At 39.2% G+C, this 20,626-nt stretch overlaps 1 protein-coding gene, 1 long non-coding RNA gene and 1 other non-coding gene across 3 annotated transcripts in view; 1 reads left to right on the top strand and 2 right to left on the bottom strand.

The window, feature by feature from the left end:
- The window catches only part of EPB41L4A (erythrocyte membrane protein band 4.1 like 4A), a 290,674-nt gene extending 271,416 nt beyond the window's left edge, over positions 1–19,258 (top strand). Inside the window, exons 24-25 of the mRNA XM_063612902.1 lie at positions 17,018–17,134; positions 19,182–19,258. Coding sequence (XP_063468972.1) covers positions 17,018–17,134; positions 19,182–19,258 — 194 coding nt within the window. The remainder of the gene's footprint in view (positions 1–17,017; positions 17,135–19,181) is intronic.
- Positions 212–1,982, bottom strand: LOC134731846 (uncharacterized). Its single transcript, XR_010114479.1, has 3 exons — positions 1,219–1,982; positions 743–815; positions 212–368 (listed from the first exon to the last, which is right to left on the bottom strand). It is a non-coding gene; the product is annotated as an uncharacterized lncRNA (long non-coding RNA).
- LOC129457912 (small nucleolar RNA SNORA13) lies at positions 901–1,033 on the bottom strand. The gene has a single exon (XR_008649449.1). It is a non-coding gene; the product is annotated as a small nucleolar RNA SNORA13 (small nucleolar RNA).
- Positions 19,259–20,626: the final 1,368 nt, after the last annotated feature.

Here is a 20,626-nt window from a genome sequence, read left to right as displayed (position 1 = left end):
ACCTGTCACTAGAAATCGGTCTACTTCTAGCCACGATTTTTGAGTCACTGGAACAAAGTACATTTCTCTTTGGGCCAAACACAAGCTATTGTAAGGCTATTAATTATGGTGACAGCAGTGAATACTGATCAAAAAAGAACCCCTCCTCCCTTATAACTTTTTAGAAATAGCTATTTCTGGCAGTTAATCACTTAAAACACAAATGCCAAAGTGCATTAATATATTTATTCACATCCTCACTGTCTTAAATGTGTATTTACAGATTCCAACAGGCAATTATGTCAGTACTCCTCAGACTCCCAGAAATTTCAAATGATCCAAGCAACTCTTGTGAAGATCAAATTTTCAAAATCCTCACCAAGGACATCCTAAGGGAAAAAATACAAGTACTCAATTCGACAGCAAATATTTTTGTATCCATTTTAATGAAGAACTTGGTAATTAATATGCCTGCGATTTGACAAGCTTTTAAAAAACTCACCACACATAAAAACAAATCTTAAGAGATCCAGAATGCCAGTACTATGCGTATTTATTTCTCTGGGCTTCTCAGGAAGTATCAGCAAAACCTTCCCAAAAATAAGCTGTGGAGGCTGTCCTATTTATTAACTCACCCTAATAGCTACAGACAGAGTAACATTACAAATGTACCACTAACATTAAAACTCACTAGAGAAGGAACCCCAATTTAAAAGGTGATAAAAATTCCCATTACAAAGTGCTTTAAGACATATCACCCTACCTTCAGATCACCTTTATGCTCCCAGATGGTATTCAGCTAGCAGCAGTCTACACTTCAGGCATCCATCTTCCACCTAAACAAAAATTAAAACTGGCTAAGAGAAACCATACACTTAAGGCTGGCAGGGTCAAGATCACGCATATTAACGCAGAAGCAGCAACTGTTACTTATGCAGCTCCTACACCAAAGATATCAAATTTAAGGGCAGGAAAAGGCTGCAAAGCGTTTAATTTACGCCTTTTTTGACACCACATTCACTAGTTTCCAAAGTGAATGGGCAACACAAAGGCTGACACTGCGTGAGGTCGGCTTTATGGCATAAGGTTGCTGACTGACAGTAATCCCGATTACAGCCTAAAAATGAACAATACATTTCAGAGAAATTTTCTCACGATTTAAAATCCGACTTAGTAATGAAAAGTGAAATGCGATGCGTTTTAAATGGCGACTGGTCTTGCACGAACGTGAAAACTCACCTGCAGGGTAGGTGATCACTCCCGACGAGCACCGCACATGGAAACAGCTGTAACCAGGCACTCTGTTTTTAAGTTATTTTACACGGGGGCAGGGCAAGCATAAAGTCAGTTATACGGTAAGGCCTTTCCACTAACGAAAATAAAACCAGGCTTATCTGGAGAACTCCCTGGCATAGTCGATGATCTAAACACAAATCCACGAAACTCCCCGTTTCCAAACGTGGGAACGCAGGCCTGAGGCCAGGCCGCTGCCCTTCACGCGTTCACGGCCCCGGACACTTCGGACACGGTCTGGCAGCCGCAGTCGACTCACCAGACTCAGGATGGCCGCGTTCCCCCGCCCGGCGCCCATGCGCGAGAGACCACGCGGCCACAGCCACGCGCCATCCCAGAGGACCCAGAGCAAAAACCACACCAAGCTCGCACCAAAAGGTAGAAAGAACACGCTGCCGTCCCACAATGCTTTTCTACAAGTGGAAGGACCCACTGTCCGAGGGCGCGAGGGGGGAGCGGGCTGTACCATCGGCCGCTGCGCTCCCGCGAGTCGCCGCCGTGTGGCCGGAGGGAGAAGTGCCAGTGAGGGACCGAGGGGCGTGTCACCAAGGGAAAGAGGAGCCTGGGTTCTCAGCCCGAGTCACCTCTGCGGTTGTGTGACCAGTTCTTTCCACAGAGGAAGTGTCCAGACATCCCCCCACCCGACCAGGGTCAGTGCTGGCAGCGGCAGGAGCCCAAAGGACTTTAGACCACGTGTTTTGGGACCCGAAAGAATTCATGCCTCCAGCTGAGAAAGAGTAGGGTCATTCATTCCAAAGATAGTCAGCACTTACTGTGCTCCAGGCCCTGGCCTGAGTGCCTGGGAATCAGGTGTGGGTGAGCCAGGCAAGGTTTCTGTGGTACCTTCTGCTTGGGTGAGAAGGCCACTGACCAGGTGAGCCCGGATGCTGAAATTCTACAATGTTAAGTGCCAGGTGGGCAGCAAAAGAGGATCATGCCATAGAGTAGCGCTGTCCGATGGAAACAGTGTGAGCCATGAGTGTAATTTTAAATTTTCCAGTTGCCACATAAAATGTAAAAAGAAGGCCGGGCGCGGTGGCTCATGCCTGTAATTCCAGCACTTTGGCAGGCTGAGGCAGGTGATCACCTGAAGTCAGGAGTTCAAGACCAGTCTGGCCAACGTGGCAAAATCCTGTCTCTACTAAAAATACAAAAATTACCCGGGCTTGCTGGCGGGTGCCTATAATCCCAGCTACTTGGGAGGCTGAGGCAGGAGAAATCGCTGGAACCGGGTGGGGTGGGGGCAAAGGTTTTGGTGAGCCGAGATCATGCCACTTGACTCCAGCCTGGACAAAAGGGTGAAACTCCGTCTCAAAAAAAAAAAAAAAAAGGTAAAAAGAAACAGGTCAAATTAATTTTAATAATAACCCAACATATTTTAAATATTTCAACAGGCAATCAATATGGAATTATTAATAAGATATTTCTTTTATATCTACTAAGTCATAAAAATCCAGTGTATATTTTATACTTCCAGCACATTTCGGTTCAGACTAGACACATTTCAAGTGTTCAGTAGCTCATGGGGCTACAGATAGGAAGACTGGAGGTGAACTTTGAGCAGATGTGTGAAGGCGGTAATGCAAGATCTGGGGACAGCAGGCCTTGGCCAGTGTGGCTGGAGTAGAGTAAGGAGTGCAGAGACAAGATGCAGCTGGAGAGCCAGGCAGGAGCGAGGCACTTAGGGCCTTGTCACATAGGGTAAGGTATTGGGATTTTATGCTGAAATCTTAAGAGTTGATTAGTTATCACCACAAAAATAAAGCAGAGTTTGTTAATTGGCTTTTTTCCTGATAAGCATAACCCCTTGAAGGGACAGGAGTGGCAGCAAGACAAGTTGTATGATAACAACTAGGTCTCCATGTTTCTCTTAAGTCCTAGCAGAGATTCATCCAGAGACCAGTCTTAGCACCTTTCGTTGTTTCTTTGAAGCCTACTTCTATAAAAGAAAGAAGGAAAGAGGAGAAAAAGAGCTTATCTCCGAACACATCAAGTTATATACATTAAATACAGCTTTTTGTATCTCAATCATACCTCAATAAAGCGGTTTAAAAAAAAAAAAAAAGAAAATTCAGGCTGACAGCCCAGTGGTTGTCACAAAAGGACTAGCATGAATGATAACAAAATCAATCTGGAGAAAATGACTGTACAGAATTAGTAAATGTATAATTATTACAAGAAGGTAAGTAACTCCAGACTTCATTAGGAAGTCACTGTAACATCCGGGGTAAAAGGAAGGTTGCAGAAGGAAGGCAATACCACGAAGATTGTCCTTTAAAGACAGCGAAAGGCACAGTGTGGGGATTATAACATACCTTAGTCTTGCCTTCTTGCTAGGGAAAGTCGGTGACATATTTTGGCTGTGTCCTCACCCAAATCTCATTTTGAATTGTAGTTCCCATACCTCCCAGGTGTTGTGGGAGGTAATTGAATCATGGGGTTGGTTACCTTCATGCTATTTTCATGATGGTGAGTGAGTTCTCAGGAGATCTCACCAGATCTTTGCTCGGCACTTCTCCTTCCTGCTGCCATGTTCAAAAGGATGTGTTTGCTTCCCCTTCCACTATGATTGTTAAGTTTCCTGAGGCCTCCCCAGCCATGCTAAACTGTAAGTTAATTAAACCTTTTTCTTTTATAAATTATCCAGTCTCGGGTATGTCTTGATTGGCAGCATGAGAATGGACTAATGCAGTGGGAGAGAGGAAATTTTCTTGGACTGGGGCAGCCAGCATATGTAGGTTTAGTTTATATCTACCTCTGATATTTGTTCCCTTAGGTACGTGACCACCGTTGTGAGCCTGAGTTTCCTCATTTAAAGGTAATAACTACACACATGTACTATATGGGTTAGTTTAAATAATTATGAAAGATTTGTGGAATCACATAGCATTGTGTGTAGTACATAATGACATCCAATAAATGGCTCACATGAGCTAGACTTTTCCTCTCTTTTACCCCTACTGCAAATATGGAACCTTCTCGTATTGAGTTCTTATGAAAAGGGGAAACATGCTGTTTTTCTTTTAATGGCTTTACATTATTGCTCCCACTTTCCTCTTTTCTCTTCTTCCCTTTGTATCTCTTCCCTAAACTTTCCAAAATTGGCAGAGGAAGGCATATTTTCCAATTATTGGAGCAGTGTTGGGTTTTAGGAAATCAACTCAAAATCCTTCCTCTCCCCTGTCTGCTTCAGCCTCCCGAATCCTGGTACAGAAAACCCAATTGTTAAGTACAGGTAAGCAGAAAGGACATGAGAAGAAGATAGTGGATATTTTCTACCTAGTCTCTGCTTCCTCCTTGCCTGCTGGGCTGAGGCACTGTGTAAGGATGTTCAAGCCACACAGTGGTAGTGCAAATATGAAGCAACCTCGGTTTCCCTGTGTGGAAGGCAGAATAATAATCTCTCCCTGAAAGATATTCATGTCCTAATTCTCAGAGCCTGTGAATATGGTGCATTACATAGCAGAAGGGGTTTTGCATATGAGATTAATATTAGGAACCTTGAGATGGGGGATAAAGATGGAAGAAGGCAGCAGAAGAGTTAGAGATTTGGCAGAAGGGAAGGCAGGAGAAATAGACATGAGAGGGGCTCAACCCTCCATTGCCGGCTTTGAAGATGTAGGAAGGGGCCACAAGCCAAAGAATATGGGCAGCCTCTAGTACCTGGGAATAATCCTCAGCTGACAGCAAAGGAGCAGGGATTTCTGTCCTACGGAGCTGTGGGATAATGAATGTATGTTGTTTTAAGCCGCTAAATTTGTGTTAATTTGTTATGGTAGCAAGAGAAACCTAATATAACCTATAAGGAGTAGTGAGTAAGTGAGCTTTATTTGTTACTCCACCATTTCTTGTCCCATCTCAATTTTCTCATTAGGAGTGGAAACGAGATTTTGCAGACAAACTTATGCACATTTCATTTTAAAATAATTAATCCATATAAAGCTGACTTTTGCTTATAGTGCGTGCTAGGGATAACCAGTTGTTCTAAGGTGGTTTATCAATAGCCCATCCTTTCTACACAGATCTACCATGCCACCATCATCATAGATCAGGTTTTTTTTTCTTTTTGCGTGGATGTACCTTTACACTCTCTATTCTGTCCTACTGGTCTATTTGTTTCTCCTATGTCAATATTATGCTGTCTCAATTGCTATATTTTTTATAATGTCTTGATGTTTTCGGTGGCAAATACCCTGCCCTCCCACATCCGTGTCACCATCCAGACACCATGATTTTTTCAGGGAAGTCTTGGCTATTACTGTCCCTTTTCTCTTGCACGTAGTTTTTAGAATGAGATTGTAAAGTTCAATGAATCGAACTGGTTCACTTGGACTCCTTCTCCCTTTTGGTAGTCATTGTTTGATTATGCTTGTCTTCAGGATTGTGCTGCTAAAGCCGTATTTCATCATCTTTTCATTGAACTTTACAATCTAAAGATTGTTGGGATTTTTTATTGGAATTGCATTGGATCTGTGATCAACTGAAGGAGAGCTGACCTCTATATGAAAATGGTATGTGTGATAGTCGATTTTATGTATCAATTCTGGATCACAGGATCCTCAGCCATCTAGCTAAACATTATTTTTGGGCGTGTCTTTGAGGATGTTTCCAGAAGAGATTAGCATTTGAGTAAAGGAGATTTACTTCCTCAATGTGGGTGGCATCACTTAATCCTTTGAGGGTCTGAACAGAACAAAAAAGGGGAGAAAGAAAGGATTCACTTGGTGTTTGCCTGACTCTATCAGCTGGAACGTTAATCTTCTGCCCTCAGTTCTCCTGGTTCTCAGGCCTTTGGAATCTACACCACCTGCTCTCTGGCTATACCACTGGCCTTCTTGGGCGCCTAGCTTAGAGACAGCATCTTAGCACTTCTGAGCTACCATAATTGCATGAGCCAATACTCCTGTTGCAGCATGTGTGTATAGTGTGTGTGACATTTTTATGGCTTTCTTATTGTTTATTGGGTTAGGGAAGTTTCCTTCTATTTCTACATTGCTAATAGTTTTTTTTAAAATTAAGAATGAGTGTTGAATGTTATTATTTTTTCTTCTATTGAGATGAACATATGGGTTCTTTTTTTGTTATTATGGTGAATCGCATTAATACATTTTCTAATATTAAACCAATTTTGCATTTCTGGAACAAACAACACTTGTCATTTCAAAAAGTATTCTGTTTAGAGTTACTGCGGTTCTGTTTATGGATGAGACTATAGTTTTTTTATACTGTATTTTAAAAATTTGATATTAAAATTATAGATATCTACTTAACATTAATAATTTGTTTCTGAAAATTAGACGTTCTGTTCAAAAACAGAGCCTATTTCTCTTTATTTTAAATAGCAAAATTATAATGGATTACTTGTGAACCCAAACTAATTTCCTAAAATGTAAGTAAAATATGGTAAACCTATATTAAATTTGCTTCCTGACCCCCAAATAATATAGTTGTTGACAAATAATTGCTTTGTTAGCTGTAATATAGTTTCTTTCATTGTAATTGCTTTTCTGCTTGTTTTGCTTCCTTTTCTATAAAGTTCTTTAACATTTTCTTGACTTTTATTCAGTCTCATTGTTCTAATAGGAGGAAGATGTGGTGGTGGGGAAGAAATATGAAAGTCACTCTAGAAATGTGTCAGATAATGATTCACACTGAGGATGATACAGTAATGCCTCTTGTATCATCAGTGGCATTTGTGTGGAACATCCCTGTCACTGATATTCAGGATGCTTTTGGGTATGCTGACACATGATGCTGTCATATTACTAATTGTGTTTGTGATGTACCTCAAAGCATTTGATGATACACTTTTTTTTTTTCTGGTTGGTAAAAATGTTGTACTGAGTTTTGGGATCTACAATAGAATTTTTTTCTATGTAAATATCATCTGAAATGTTGTTTGAGAGATACATATGTTGTGTGATGTTGTGGTCCTAAATACAAGAGGTAACTTAGTGGGAAAATATAAATCTGTGGAATATGCCTGTACTAGCTTTATAAAGTAATCTGAAGAACTATTCCTCTTTTTCTCTTACCTGAAAGTTTTTGTGTAATGTCAGAATTCTTTTTCTTAATTAAAAAATTCCACTTTTAAGATTAAGTCTAGTATTTTCTTTGTGGGACAATTTTAAACTACTGATTTCACTTTCCTTAATGGACATAGGACCATTCAGGTGTTCTAGTTCTTTGGTCAGTTTTTTTAAGTTAAAGTTCCTAGAAAAGTATACATTTCCTGCACATTTTTAAATTTGTTGTTAGGAAGTTGTTCCTTATAGTATCTGATTATCTTTGGAAATCTCTGCTTTTCTTTCAAGTATGTTTATTTTTCATTCCTAATGTGTGCCAGAGGATTGTGAATTTTATTAGTAATTATTTAGTATTTTAAACTCTATTGATGTTACTTTTTCTGTTAGCACAATTTATATCCAGCATTTATGTCACTTTAGCAATAATGAATCACTCCACATTTGTTAAGTTGTTTTTTATTTCACATTTAAAAAAATTTTGTGGGGGCTATTTATGCTTGCACAGTGTAAAATGGACATTCCATGTTCCAATTTTTGCACAATATAATTTTTTTCATGCTGTGCCTCATTATTAATATCATGTCTTTTAAAATTTCCCTGGAGATTTAGAAGAATCACGTAAATTATATGTAAAAAGAATATTGAAGAGAAAAGTGTCTCTTTATTGTGGGCATTTGATTTTAAGATAATGTTTAATATCATTGTGTAATATTGAATGTTAAATATCAAAATGCTGAACAATTACTGCTTACACAAGAATTACAGTGCACATGCATATGTCCAAAGTACAAAAAATACATTTATAAGTAGTGGGAACTATATAAGTCTAGCAAAATGAAAACCTAATGATCTTCGTAAAGCCCTGAGTGCATTGTACAGAGTATTCACTGGTGCTAGAAAGCTTACTATGAGACAGGTGAACTGGAGGATAGTGTTGTGGAAGTAGCGGAAGATTCCTTTGTCTCTGGGGATTGCAATATTGTATATGTAGTTTAAATTAGCCAGTTTATATCCATACTTACATTATTAATTAATTTTACTTCTTCTAATACTTATTAATACAGTACTTCCCAATATATTTACATGTTTTTCAATGTTTTACAAATTAACTTGGCCATATCGGTGTGTGCCAGCTACATATCTGTTTCTAAGTATTTTTGCATTTTCTTCGTTGACTTTTGAGTTTTTTAGAGATATATTTTTAGTTTCCACTATATGCAGTCTTTTTGAGTGTAAGTTTTATTTTTGTTATTTATTTTTAATAATAATAAGTAATAAAACTATAAGATTTTGATTTTTTGAAATTTGTTTTGGGTCCTAATAGGTGGTTACTTTTTATAAATATTCTGTGGTCTCTATTGTATGCTATGTTCCATAATATGTCCTTTGAATCTAGCTTATTAACCATATTAATCCAATCTTGTGTATCCTTACTGATTTGTAATCTGCTTGATCTATCAGCTATTGTGTGTTTGGAGGTTTCCCATTATGTTATGGATTTGTTAATGTCTCCTTGTATTTCTGTCATTTTTTGCTCACTCTCCCTCTCTCTCTCATATATATATATATATATATACGTTTATTTTTTTCTTTTTCTTTTTCTTTTCTTTCTTTCTTTTTTTTTTTTTTGAGACAGAGTGTTGCTCTGTTGCCCTGGCTGGAGTGCAGTGGTGCTATATTGGCTCACTGCAACCTCCGCCTCCCAGGTTCAAGCGATTCTCCTGCCTCAGCCGCCCGAGTAGCTGGGATTATAGGTGCATGCCACCATCCCTGGCTAATTTTTTGTATTTTTAGTAGAGATGGGGTTTTGCCATGTTGGTTGGCCAGGATGGTCTCCATCTCTTGACCTCGTGGTCCGCCCGCCTTGGCCTCTCAAAGTGCTGGGATTACAGGTGTGAGCCACCGTGCCCGGCCTCTTTCTTTTTTAAAAAATTTTTGAGGCCGGGCGCGGTGGCTCACGCTTGTAATCCCAGCACTTTGGGAGGCCGAGGCGGGCGGATCACGAGGTCAGGAGATCGAGACCACAGTGAAACCCCGTCTCTACTAAAAATACAAAAAAATTAGCCGGGCGTGGTGGCGGGCGCCTGTAGTCCCAGCTACTCGGAGAGGCTGAGGCAGGAGAATGGCGTGAACCCGGGAGGCGGAGCTTGCAGTGAGCCGAGATCGGGCCACTGCACTCCAGCCTGGGTGATAGAGCAAGACTCCGTCTCAAAAAAAAAAAAATTTTTGAGACAGTGTCTTATTCTTTCACTCAGGCCGGAGCGCAATGGTTTGATCTCGGCTCACTGCAACCTCCACCTTCCAGGATCAAGCAATCCCTCCATCTCAGCCTCCTCAGTAGCTGGGACTACAGGCCCACGACACCACGCCAGGCTAATGTTTGTGTATTTAGTAGAGACACAGTTTTGCCATGTTGCCCAGGTTAGTCTCGAACTCCTGAACCGAAGCTATCCACCCGCCTTAGCCTCCCAAAGTGCTGGGATTACAGGCATGAGCCACTGCACCTGGCCCTTTATATATTTGAAATTATGTTATTATATTGCATCCATATTCATACAATTGATATATCTTCCTACATAAGTAAATTTCCATTAATATGTAATCTTTGAATCTGGTAATTTTTTTTGCTTCAAGAATTTTTTTCTTTATGATTTCACATGAACTTTTATTGGTGTGTATTTGTGTGGTTTATCTTTTTTCATCCTATTACTTACCATTTTTGTGTCCTTATAGTATAGCTATGTCATTGTCATCTTAGTCCATTCCTGCTATAACAAAGTACATTAGACCAGGTAATTTATCACAACACAAATTTATTTTTTACGGTTTTGGAGGCTGGAAACTCTGAGATTAAGATGCCAGCAGTGTTTGGTGAGAGCCCATTCCTCAAAGATGGCACCTTCTTGCTGCATCCCTACAAGGTGAAAGGGGCTAACAGGCTCCCTCAAGCCTTTTTATAAGGGCACTAATCCCATTCATGGCATAATCACCACCCAAAGGCTCCACTTCTTGATACCATCACCCTGGAGGTTAGATTTCAACATACGAATTTTGGAAGGACATAAACATTCAGACCATAGCAGTAATGTAAATATCATAAGTTTGGATTTTTTAAAGAGTCTGTTTTATAATCTTTGTCTTTTACTTAGAATATTTAGTTCACTTTTATTTAATGTAAATATTATACCTTTGTTTTAATTTCTACCATTTTATTTTGTTCTTCCATTTCATCTCTCTTTTTTCTGTATGTTTTTTTCTCTTTTCTTTCTGTTTTTATATTTTGGCCTTGTATTGGATTTGTTAAAAATTGTTTTTATTTAATATTTTTCTCCTGTCATGGTATGGAAGTTATATGTAGCCAAATTATGGTTTTTCAGGAATTTTCAAATTTTAAGTTGCATATCTAACTCAAGAAAGACTAAATATGGCTGGGCATGGTGGCTCACGCCTGTAATCCCAGCAGTTTGGAAGGCTGAGGTGGGCGGATCACTTGAGGTCAGGAGTTCAAGACCAGCCTGGCCAACATGGTGAAACCCTGTCTCTACTAAAAATACAATAAATCAGCCAGGCGTGGTGGCACATGCCTGTAATCCCAGCTACTAGGGAGGCTGAGGCGGGAGAATCGCTTGAATCCGGGAGGTGGAGGTTGCAGTGAGCTGAGATCGTACCACTGCACTCCAGTTTGAGCAACAATAGAGAAACTCTGTCTCAAAAGAAAAAAAAAAGACTACATATATAAAATAATATGGGAGCAGGTGCAGTGGCTCACGCCTGTAATCACAGCATTTCAGGAGGCCAAGGCAGGTGGATCGCCTGAGCTCAAGATTTTGAGACCAGCCTTGGCAACATGGTGAAACCCCATCTCTACAAGAAATACAAAAATTATCTGGGTGTGGTGGCACGCATCTGTGGTCCCAGCTACTTGGGAGAATGAGGCAGGAGGATCACTTGAACCCTGGAGGTTGAGGCTGCAGTGAACTAAGATTGCACCACTGCACTCCAGCCAAGGTGACAGAACAAGACTCTGTCTCAAAAATAAATAAAAATAAAATAATATATAAATATATATATGTATTTATCCTCTTCTTGAATTAAAAAAAAAAAAAAACAAGGACCTTAGAAATGTCTGATGCTAGCTACCCTTTGCCCTACTTAGGTGCTATTTTTCAGTATTTTAATTCTATTATTGTATATTTTTAAACTCACAAATTTGACATTATTCTTACCCTTTTATATGGTCATTAAATACTTTTTTTACGGGTTACCACTTCTTTGATCATCACTCTCTCCTGCATCTCAGACCATCGAGTCAAGATAATTTTTTTCTTAATGAAGTATATACTTTAGAGAATATTTCTACTCTAATTGCATTCTTTGGACCATCAGCATCAACATCACTTAGAGCTTATTAGAAATGCAGAATCTCAGATCCCTCCCCAGACACAATGAATCGCAATTTATATTTTAACAAACTCCCCAGGTGATTGATATGCAAATTAATGTTTGAGAAACACTGCTTATAGGCTCATTCAGTGAGGGTCTACTCATGCTAAACTCTCATAGCCTTTGTTTGTCTGAATATGTCTTTGTTTCACTCTCATTTTTGAAAGGGGTTTTGCTGGGTACATGATTTTAAATTAATGGTTATATTCTCTCAGCACTGTGAAACTATTACTTCCTATAATAAGAGTGAATATATAAAATGAATATGCCTTACATTTTATGGAAAAAGTCAGAGGTCAGTCTAATGGTTGTTCCTTGCCAAATAATCTGTCTTTTCTTCTCTTTTTCTTGGATGATGTGAATTTTATTACAATGTGAGTAGATGTGAGTTTCTTTTTATTTAACCTAGCTGTGATTAACTGGGATTCCTGAATCAGAGACTTGGTGTTTGTCTTCTTCAGCTTTATCTTCCAACTCACTAATTCTCTTTTCAGCTGCGAATACTGTTTTTTTTTTTTTTTTTTTTTTTTTTTTTTTTTTTTTTTGTGAGACGGAGTCTCGCTCTGTCGCCCAGGCTGGAGTGCAGTGGCGCAATCTCGGCTCATTGCAAGCTCCACCTCCTGGGTTCACGCCATTCTCCTGCCTCAGCCTCTCCGAGTAGCTGGAACTACAGGCGCCCGCCACCACGCCCGGCTAACTTTTTTTGTATTTTTAGTAGAGACGGGGTTTCACCGTGGTCTCGATCTCCTGACCTCGTGATCCGCCCGCCTCGGCCTCCCAAAGTGCTGGGATTACAGGCATGAGCCACCGCGCCCGGCCAAGTTTTTAATGTCGGTTATTATACATTATTTTTCTAGGAGTTCCCTTTGTTTTTTTTTCAAAGATGTAGGTAATTTATGATATCTTTTGCTTTTTTGTTATGCACCCTCTTTTATGTCTTGAAATATATTAATCATACTATTCGATTCTCTGATACTCTCATTGACAGGGTCTAACTCTGTTTTAGCTGACTCTCACTTGTTGCCCATTTTCTCGTGGGTTTGTCATTTTCTTTTTCAGTGTGAACTGATGTTGTTTGGAAATTAATTTGTGATAACCATTTGAGTCTGTTCCTCTGGAAAGCCTTTATGTTTGTTCTTGCTGAGTACTTGGAGTACCACTGACTTGGGTGCACTCAGACGACACATAAGTGTAAATTCCTACCCCATTCTACATGAGGGAGGGCTGGTGTTAGTCATTTTCAAGGAAAACTTTCTTCCCTGTTTTATCATTTTTCATACTACATACGCTAATCATCCCTACTGTTTCTCTCCTGTAGGGTGATCTCCCTCCTCTCCATTCACTTACTGAGGATGTTACCTTTCAGGGAACACACTTTATGCATGGGTCATAATCCTATTACATCTTGCTCAGGCCTCATGTCTTATCTCCCAACTCCCATGTGGCCCTATGAAGCCTAAGCTCTAAGCCACCAGGGATGAGCAAATGTCCCAGGGAAATCCGAGCTCCAGAACTTCCTTTGGATTCCTGTTGTTTTTTATTTGTGGCCTCTGGGGAGTTCCCATATTTTTCAGCCAACTCAGCCATGCATTTAGAACAATATTTTAAAATATTTTATCCAGTATTTTTATTTGTTCTGATTTATAGGATTTCTCTGCATAGCTCACCTGCCATATTGCAGGCACAAAACACCTTTAGAGGTTTTTTCAATTTGTTCCTTGAAAAACTATCCAGTTTAAGAACATTAGAAGAGCTTATCACTAATCCTGCTTTTTCAACTAACAAGCTATGCATAAAGGTAACAATTCTTTCCAAAATAATTCATAATTTACAGTGCTCACAAAGTCTCTCTTTTTTTTTTTTTTGAAATGGAGTCTCGGTCTGTTGCCCAGGCTGGAGTGCAGTGGTGCAATCTCAGCTCACTGTAACCTCTGCCTCCCAGGTTCACGTGGTTCTCCTGCCTCGGCCTCCCAGGTAGCTGGGAATACAGGCACGTGCCACCAGGCCTGGCTAATATTTTTGTATTTTTAGTAGAGACAGTGTTTCATCATGTGGTCAGGCTCAACTCCTGACCTCAAATGATCCGCCTGTCTCAGCATCCCAAAGTGCTGGGATTACAGGCATGAGCCACCGCGCCTGGCCAAAGTCTCTTTCTTAAAGTAACTTGATCTAATTCTTTGGGAACCTGACAAAATTATATTCAGTAGTTCGTTTCAAATAATAAGATGATGAGAATATCCAGAACAATTCTTTTCTATTGCTGCTGCACAAATTCACCCAGAACAATTTAGAAAAATAGTAGTGAACGAGTATTAACTCCTTTTAAAATACTAGATATGAAATATTCTGAATTTTACAAGATATTTAAATTAGCATGGTAATTGCACAGGCATTCCCTGTCAATGAAATGGAAGATATAACTCAGAAACAGTTCTTAGTGCATGTTGGACCTTAGTCTTAAAATAAATATCCCAAATTAGCAGAGGAGGGAGGACTTATCCAACACACATTGCTGGCAACAGTTATTTGCCATTTGGAAAAAACAAAAAAGAAATTTACTTGATATTAAAAAGCAAAATAATGCCTATGTAGTTTAAAAATTAAGTGGAAAAAATCACATGATAGAAAGGCTAAGTGAAAATATTTTATTGTAAAAAAAACTTACTAAACATAAAAATCAATGGCTATTTCTGAGACGTGGCAAGAAACTGGTTACGATGAATGATGAAGTAATAGAGACTTTTCTTCCCTTTTGAACCATGAGAAAGTATTACCTTTCAAAACAAATATTACCTTTCGGAATAAAATATATTTAAAAAATAAACAAATGCAATAAGAAAATAATTGGTAGTCTTGATCTGGGAAAATCTAAAACTCCTCTGTGACTAAAGTAATAATTAAAGAGAAATTCCATTTGTCAATTGGTAAAATTCTTATAATAAATGTAATTAAAACAAATATAACCCTAATTTTAAAATATTCATATTTATCCGTATGAACCCTGGGAAATCATCAGAGCCAAAGTCAAAAAGAGACATTTCACAAAAGAGAAACATGAATTCTAAAACATACCAAAGAAACCTATGGAAACTACTTTTGTGTAGTAATACTACTATATTATATTATTATATAATATAGTAATACTATTATATTATAGTAATACTATTTAACTCCCAATTTTCCAACTTGTTTTTCTGGTATTTGTGGTTATTTATTTATTTACTTTTGTTTTTTCACTCTGTCACCCAGGCTGGAGTGCAGTGGCACCATCTTGGCTCACTGCAGCCTCCACCTCCTGGGTTCATGCAATTCTCCTGCCTCAGCTTCCCAAGTAGCTGGGACTACAGTCATGTGCCATTGTGCCCAGCTAATTTTTGTATTTTTGGTAAAGACAAGGTTTCACCACGTTGGCCAGGCTGGTCTGAAATGCTGTAATGCTGGCATTACAGGCATGAGCCACTGTGGTAGGCCTGTTTTTATGAAAAGCTAGGTAGGCCTATGTTTGTAAAGGCCTTGTCTTTTTCATTCATTTTTTTCTTATTTTGGGGGTGTAATTAGCCTTAAATTTTTTTCTCTTATGGAATTTTCATTATGGATTTGCTAACCTTTCTTTTTTTTTTTTTTTTTTTTTCTTGAGACAGCGTCTTGCTCTTTTGCCCAGGCTGGAGTGCAGTGATGCAGTCTTGGCTTACTGCAGCCTTTGCCTCCTGGGTTCCTGATTCTATTGCCTCAGCCTCCCAAGTAGCTGAGACCACAGGCACACGCCACCACACCCGGCTAATTTTTGTACTTTTAGTAGAGATGGGGTTTCACTATGTTGGCCAGGCTGGTCTCGAACTCCTGACCTCGGGTGATCCGCCTGCCTCGGCCTCCCAAAGTGCTGGGATTACAGGCATGAGTCACGCATCTGGCTCAGATTTGCTAATCTTTATGCTAAATGTGTTCACATAAAAATGATGTGATTAAATAAGGTGTGGTTTGTCTTAATTTGATAACAGAGATTTTATGTAAAATCTCTTCTCCACCACCATTTTATAGATCGTAATTGAAGTGCTGACTTGTCAATGACAGAGATCCTGAAGAGTGCTAAATTAATGCTAATTCAAGACATTCCTTAATGGGTCTGATTTTACTACATGTAGAAAACCACCAGGTGGCAGTACAAGCCAAGCACAAAGCCCACACAAATTTAGAGCAGCACATTACACTTTACACATTACAGGATTACCCTTTAATTGGAATAAATGAACAACTGAATAGTCATATTGCAGTAGAATCACCACATTTTCCAGGTGTTTTAAACCTGGTTTTTATATTTTTCATACTTGTTTTTCCAAGGTGAGGCTTTTTTTAAAACAAAAATCTCCTCTAATTACATAGAAAAGACGTGTTTTAATAGGTTACATTTTATGCATTCCAATTCAGAGAAGTATGAAACATCTTTGAGTGGTAAGATTCCTGTACTGCAGACTCTATGTTCTAAGCTAACCAGGAGGATAAAGCTGGTGCTTCAGTCAGGAGCCTGCTTGCCAGTAGCAATGAGGGTTAAATTATTAATAGACGTTTCTTCTGTGGTTAGACAGCTCAACTGTTCTTAATTTTTTTTAAGTCAGGTATGATTTGGTTGCTGTGCTTAGTCACACATCTGGAAATAAATAGTTGCTAGACAAAAATACATTTTTTATATTTTTGTGACTAAATATATGTGGCATGTGTTTCATGTCCACACATTGCCAAGGTTATTTTTAGAAAAATCTGTTTCCGTCAGTAACTTTGCTGTTAGCTTGATGGTGCAAGAGTCTTTGGGGAGAGCAAACAGCGCTGGAGGATCCTCTGCTCCTGTGGGACACAGAATTACTCAAACAGCACAAAACACAAAACCTGGGTTTGTAATGAGTGGCTGCTCATGTATTAATGTTAGTATTTGGTTTTAGCCACTGAAAGAAAATTCCAGCTGTTCCGTTAGAGATCTGAAGTCTGTCAACTGGATAAGTTATATTTCTGAACTTGAAATGGAGAATATGAAACCTCCCCAGAAATCATGGCGAGCCCAAGAATGGCTGAAAGGCAGAAGTTTGAGGATCTCGATGCTTGACACTTCTAAAAAGGGGGAGTAGTAAGTTCAATAAACTCTGGTCTATAATAGTGAATGTGGCCTCGATTCTGTAAGACCCTATCAGATGAATGGGTGAGTAGTCCCTAGAGGGAGTAGCATCTACTCATGAGAAGCCAGAATGGGTTTGACACTTACAAAGCAAACTTTTTTCTTTAACAAGCTGTCCAGACCTCCAGACCTAGAAAGGGCAGAGAACTTGGAAATCTGAGTTTGAACAAGGCACTTGACAAGGTCCCTCATAATACGCATCTGGATGAAGTGATACTGGGGCTGGGATGTAACTGTAATTATGTATATTGATAATTGTCTGAATAGCTGTTTAATAGATTGATATCAAATGGAGGGATGTGTCTAGGGTTGTTCTTGGTGTTTTTCTTTAATTCTTTTTACAGTGATTTGTTTGAGGATGTTGTATGCACGTTTATCAAATTTGGGATGATGTGAAATTAAAGAGAATAAATTAAATGGTCAAATCAAGATCCTAAAGTCTTAGGCTGGTTAAACCTGGTATGTATAGCAACAATTGTTTTAAAGAGACTACATGTAAAGGCCACTACTTGTGTCCTAAAGTCAATAGCATATATACAGGATAAGTAGCTGTGACACATCTGAAAAAGACAGGAAATATAGTTGGCAGTGAAGATAGTATAAATCAGTTGTGTACCATGGCTGTCAGCAGAGGTAACACTTTTATTTATTTATTTTGAGTCAGAAAAATACAAAATCTCCATCTCAAATTGCATTCATTTAGCAGTCTCTTCTGTATCTCTGTCATTGACAAGTCAGCACTTCAAGTAAGATCTCTAAAATGGTGGTGCAGAAGAGATTTTACATAAAATCTCCATTATCAAATTAAGACAAACCACACCTTATTTAACCTCACTCTGTTGCCCAGGCTGGAGTGCAGCAATGTGATCTTGGCTCATTGCAACCTCCACCTCCCAGGCTCAAGTGATTCTCCCATTTCAGCCCCCCAAGTAGCTGGGATTACAGGTTTGTGCCACCATGCCCAGCTAATTTTTGCATTTTTATTAGGGACAGGGTTTCGCCATGTTGGCCAGGCTGGTCTCGAACTCCTGACCTGAAGTGATACGCCCACCTCGGCCTCCCAAAGTGCGGGGATTACAAGCATGAGTCACCACCATGCACAGCCAGAATTAACTTACTTTTTTAACAAAGTTAATGTTAACTTAGGTTTCATTGATTAAAAAGTGTGGCACGGCAAAGGAGTGAGGGGATCCCCTCCCTCTTTTACTGCTGGCTGGACTACCCGCTTCTCAATTCTAGGTGCTATAACCTCAAGTGGGGCATGTGCACAGGATTACATATTCATACATGTGACATTTGTGTCACACATTCAATTATAACAGCAGTAGCAATAATTTCAGCACCCATGGCCCCTATGTCTATCACCTGGGATGTCATTGCTACTTTCACCCAATTTAGATGTAAATGACCTCTAAGTTTTCTTCTATCTCTACAGTCCTATGATCCAGCTCACAAAAGACATCATCTTTGAGGATTAGGTTTAAATTCAGCCATGGCCAGTAAAGCCTCTAAAATCTCTGTATCCAACCAAGGCCAGGTGTGGTGGCTCATGCTTGTAATCCCATCAGTTTAAGAAGTTGAGGCTGGCAGATTGCTTGGGCCCAGGAGTTCGAGACCAGCCTGAGCAACTTGGCAAAACTCATCTCTACAAAAAATTAGCTGAGTGTGGTGGCACACACCTGTAGTCCCAGCTACTTGGGAAACTGAGGTGGGAGGATCACCTAAGCCCTGGGAAGTCAAGGTTGTAGTGAGTCATGATCGCACCACTGTACTCCAGTGTGGACAACAGGGTGAGACACTTTCTCAAAATAAATAAAATAAAATAAAATAAAATAAAACAAAATCTCAGTGTCCAGAACACCAAAAGCTCTATTAGAGTGCAATAAGAATATTTGTATATTGGTAAAAGAATGGGAAGTTAAGTATAATAAAATGCCTTTCCTTAAGTACATATCTATTGGGTTGATTTCCCTCATATTCCCAGGGCTGCTCCATATCAGGGTGGTTAAAATAATTTTAAGGAATGATTATAGGGAGAAAAGTAGGCACAGAGCCTTGAATTCTGTTTCTGAGGGCAGTTTATTTTCTGCCTTAGTGGACTGTAGGCTTCAAGTCCAAAGATCCAGTCCAGTGATAATAAGGGGTGAATTGGAGGGTGGCAATAGCATAATTTATTATTCCAGGCTTCTGGTAGTATTGTCTTTGGCAACTGAGCACATTTCCCCTTTCTTTTCTATGTCTTCAGTGCAGACTCTTCTTTCTCCCTGTTTATACAGGGTCAGCACATGAAGTAATGTGGACAGAGAGCCCCACCTCCTTGGCTGCTGTGGTTGGTTCAGATATCAACACATGACTCAAGCTGGGCCAATTGGAGCCCTTGTCTGGGACTTTTCTATATTGGAGTCAATAGGGAAAATTGCTGTTGCTTCTATGTTCCTGGTACTAGAAGAATAGCTGAGGATGGCTGACTTTATCTCTTGTAGAGAAAGCCTTTCTGCAATAGTAAGAATGAGGCCAACACAAAGAGAGACAGGGAAGATAGGAGAGAAATGGTGATATTGAAGTCTGGATGTAGGTCTGTCTGACATCAGCTCTAATGAACCACTCCTTTTAAAATTTAAGTTGATTTGTATTTGTCATTTATATCCTGACTAATATAGCCTTCAAAAAGAAATATTAGAAAAAGCAGTGTCATGAACTATTACTTCATTAACATAAAAACAGATCATTTTGGTATGATGATAATAAAAATAGCAACAATCCATTAAGCATCTACTATATGTTAGGCACTGCAGTAAGTGCATTACATATTTTTTTCATTTAATCTTCACAACAACCTATGTAGTACCTGTATCAGTTTGCTATAACTGGATGACTAACTGCCCTGAAACTGAGTGGCTTGAAACAATAATTTGTTTAACTCACAGGTCTTTGTCTTGGTTGGGTAATTGTGGTCTGGACCAGGATCAGGTGATCATAAATGGGCTTGCTAATGAGTCTGTGGTAAGTTGGCAGATTTCTGGGACTTACTAGTCTAGGGTGGCCTCATTCATAGGTGTAGAGTTTGGTCACCTGGGCACACAAGAGTGGATATTGCCTCTCCAGCAGGCTAACCCTGGCTTGTTTCAAGCAGGTGCCAAGTGAGTGAGTGGAGGCATGTGAGTCCTGTCATGGCTCACTCTTGGCACTGGCACGCAACTACTTCTGCAGCATTTTATTGGCCCAGGTTCAAGAAATGAGGAAATAGTCTCTATTCTTAATGAGAGCAACTGAAAAGTCAAGGAGAGTGGATATAGAAAGGCATGGAATCAATGGGAACACAACTATTCTACTATAAAAGGTATTATGTGCATACACTTAAAAAGTTAAGAAACTTACTCAAGGTCATAAAGCTAGAAAGCAGCAGAGACAGGATTTGAGCCTTAATCTTCTGACCGAAAATCTCTTTCTCTTTCAACATTTCTTTCTAGTATTGCTGATTGATCTATGCAGTCCAGATGTCACAGTGTAATTAGTTTCTAAAATAAATCTGTTCTTAGATTACTTTTGAATGACTTCTAAGTTATTATAAAAAAGTTCTTTGTTGTAATAAAGTTATTAACTTTCAATGAATATATTCTTGACCCACACCCATAAGCATTTTTGCTCATATTTGCATCCTCAATAAAATGAAGTTCATATTTTCATCTTGTAGCACGGTATCATTTGAATTACCAGATGC

This window comes from Symphalangus syndactylus, chromosome 11, assembly GCF_028878055.3.
Source record: "Symphalangus syndactylus isolate Jambi chromosome 11, NHGRI_mSymSyn1-v2.1_pri, whole genome shotgun sequence".
In the NCBI taxonomy this organism is placed as follows: domain Eukaryota; kingdom Metazoa; phylum Chordata; class Mammalia; order Primates; family Hylobatidae; genus Symphalangus; species Symphalangus syndactylus.
The sequence above is the reverse complement of the archived record's forward strand: the minus strand, read 5'-3'. Positions and strand labels throughout refer to the sequence as shown.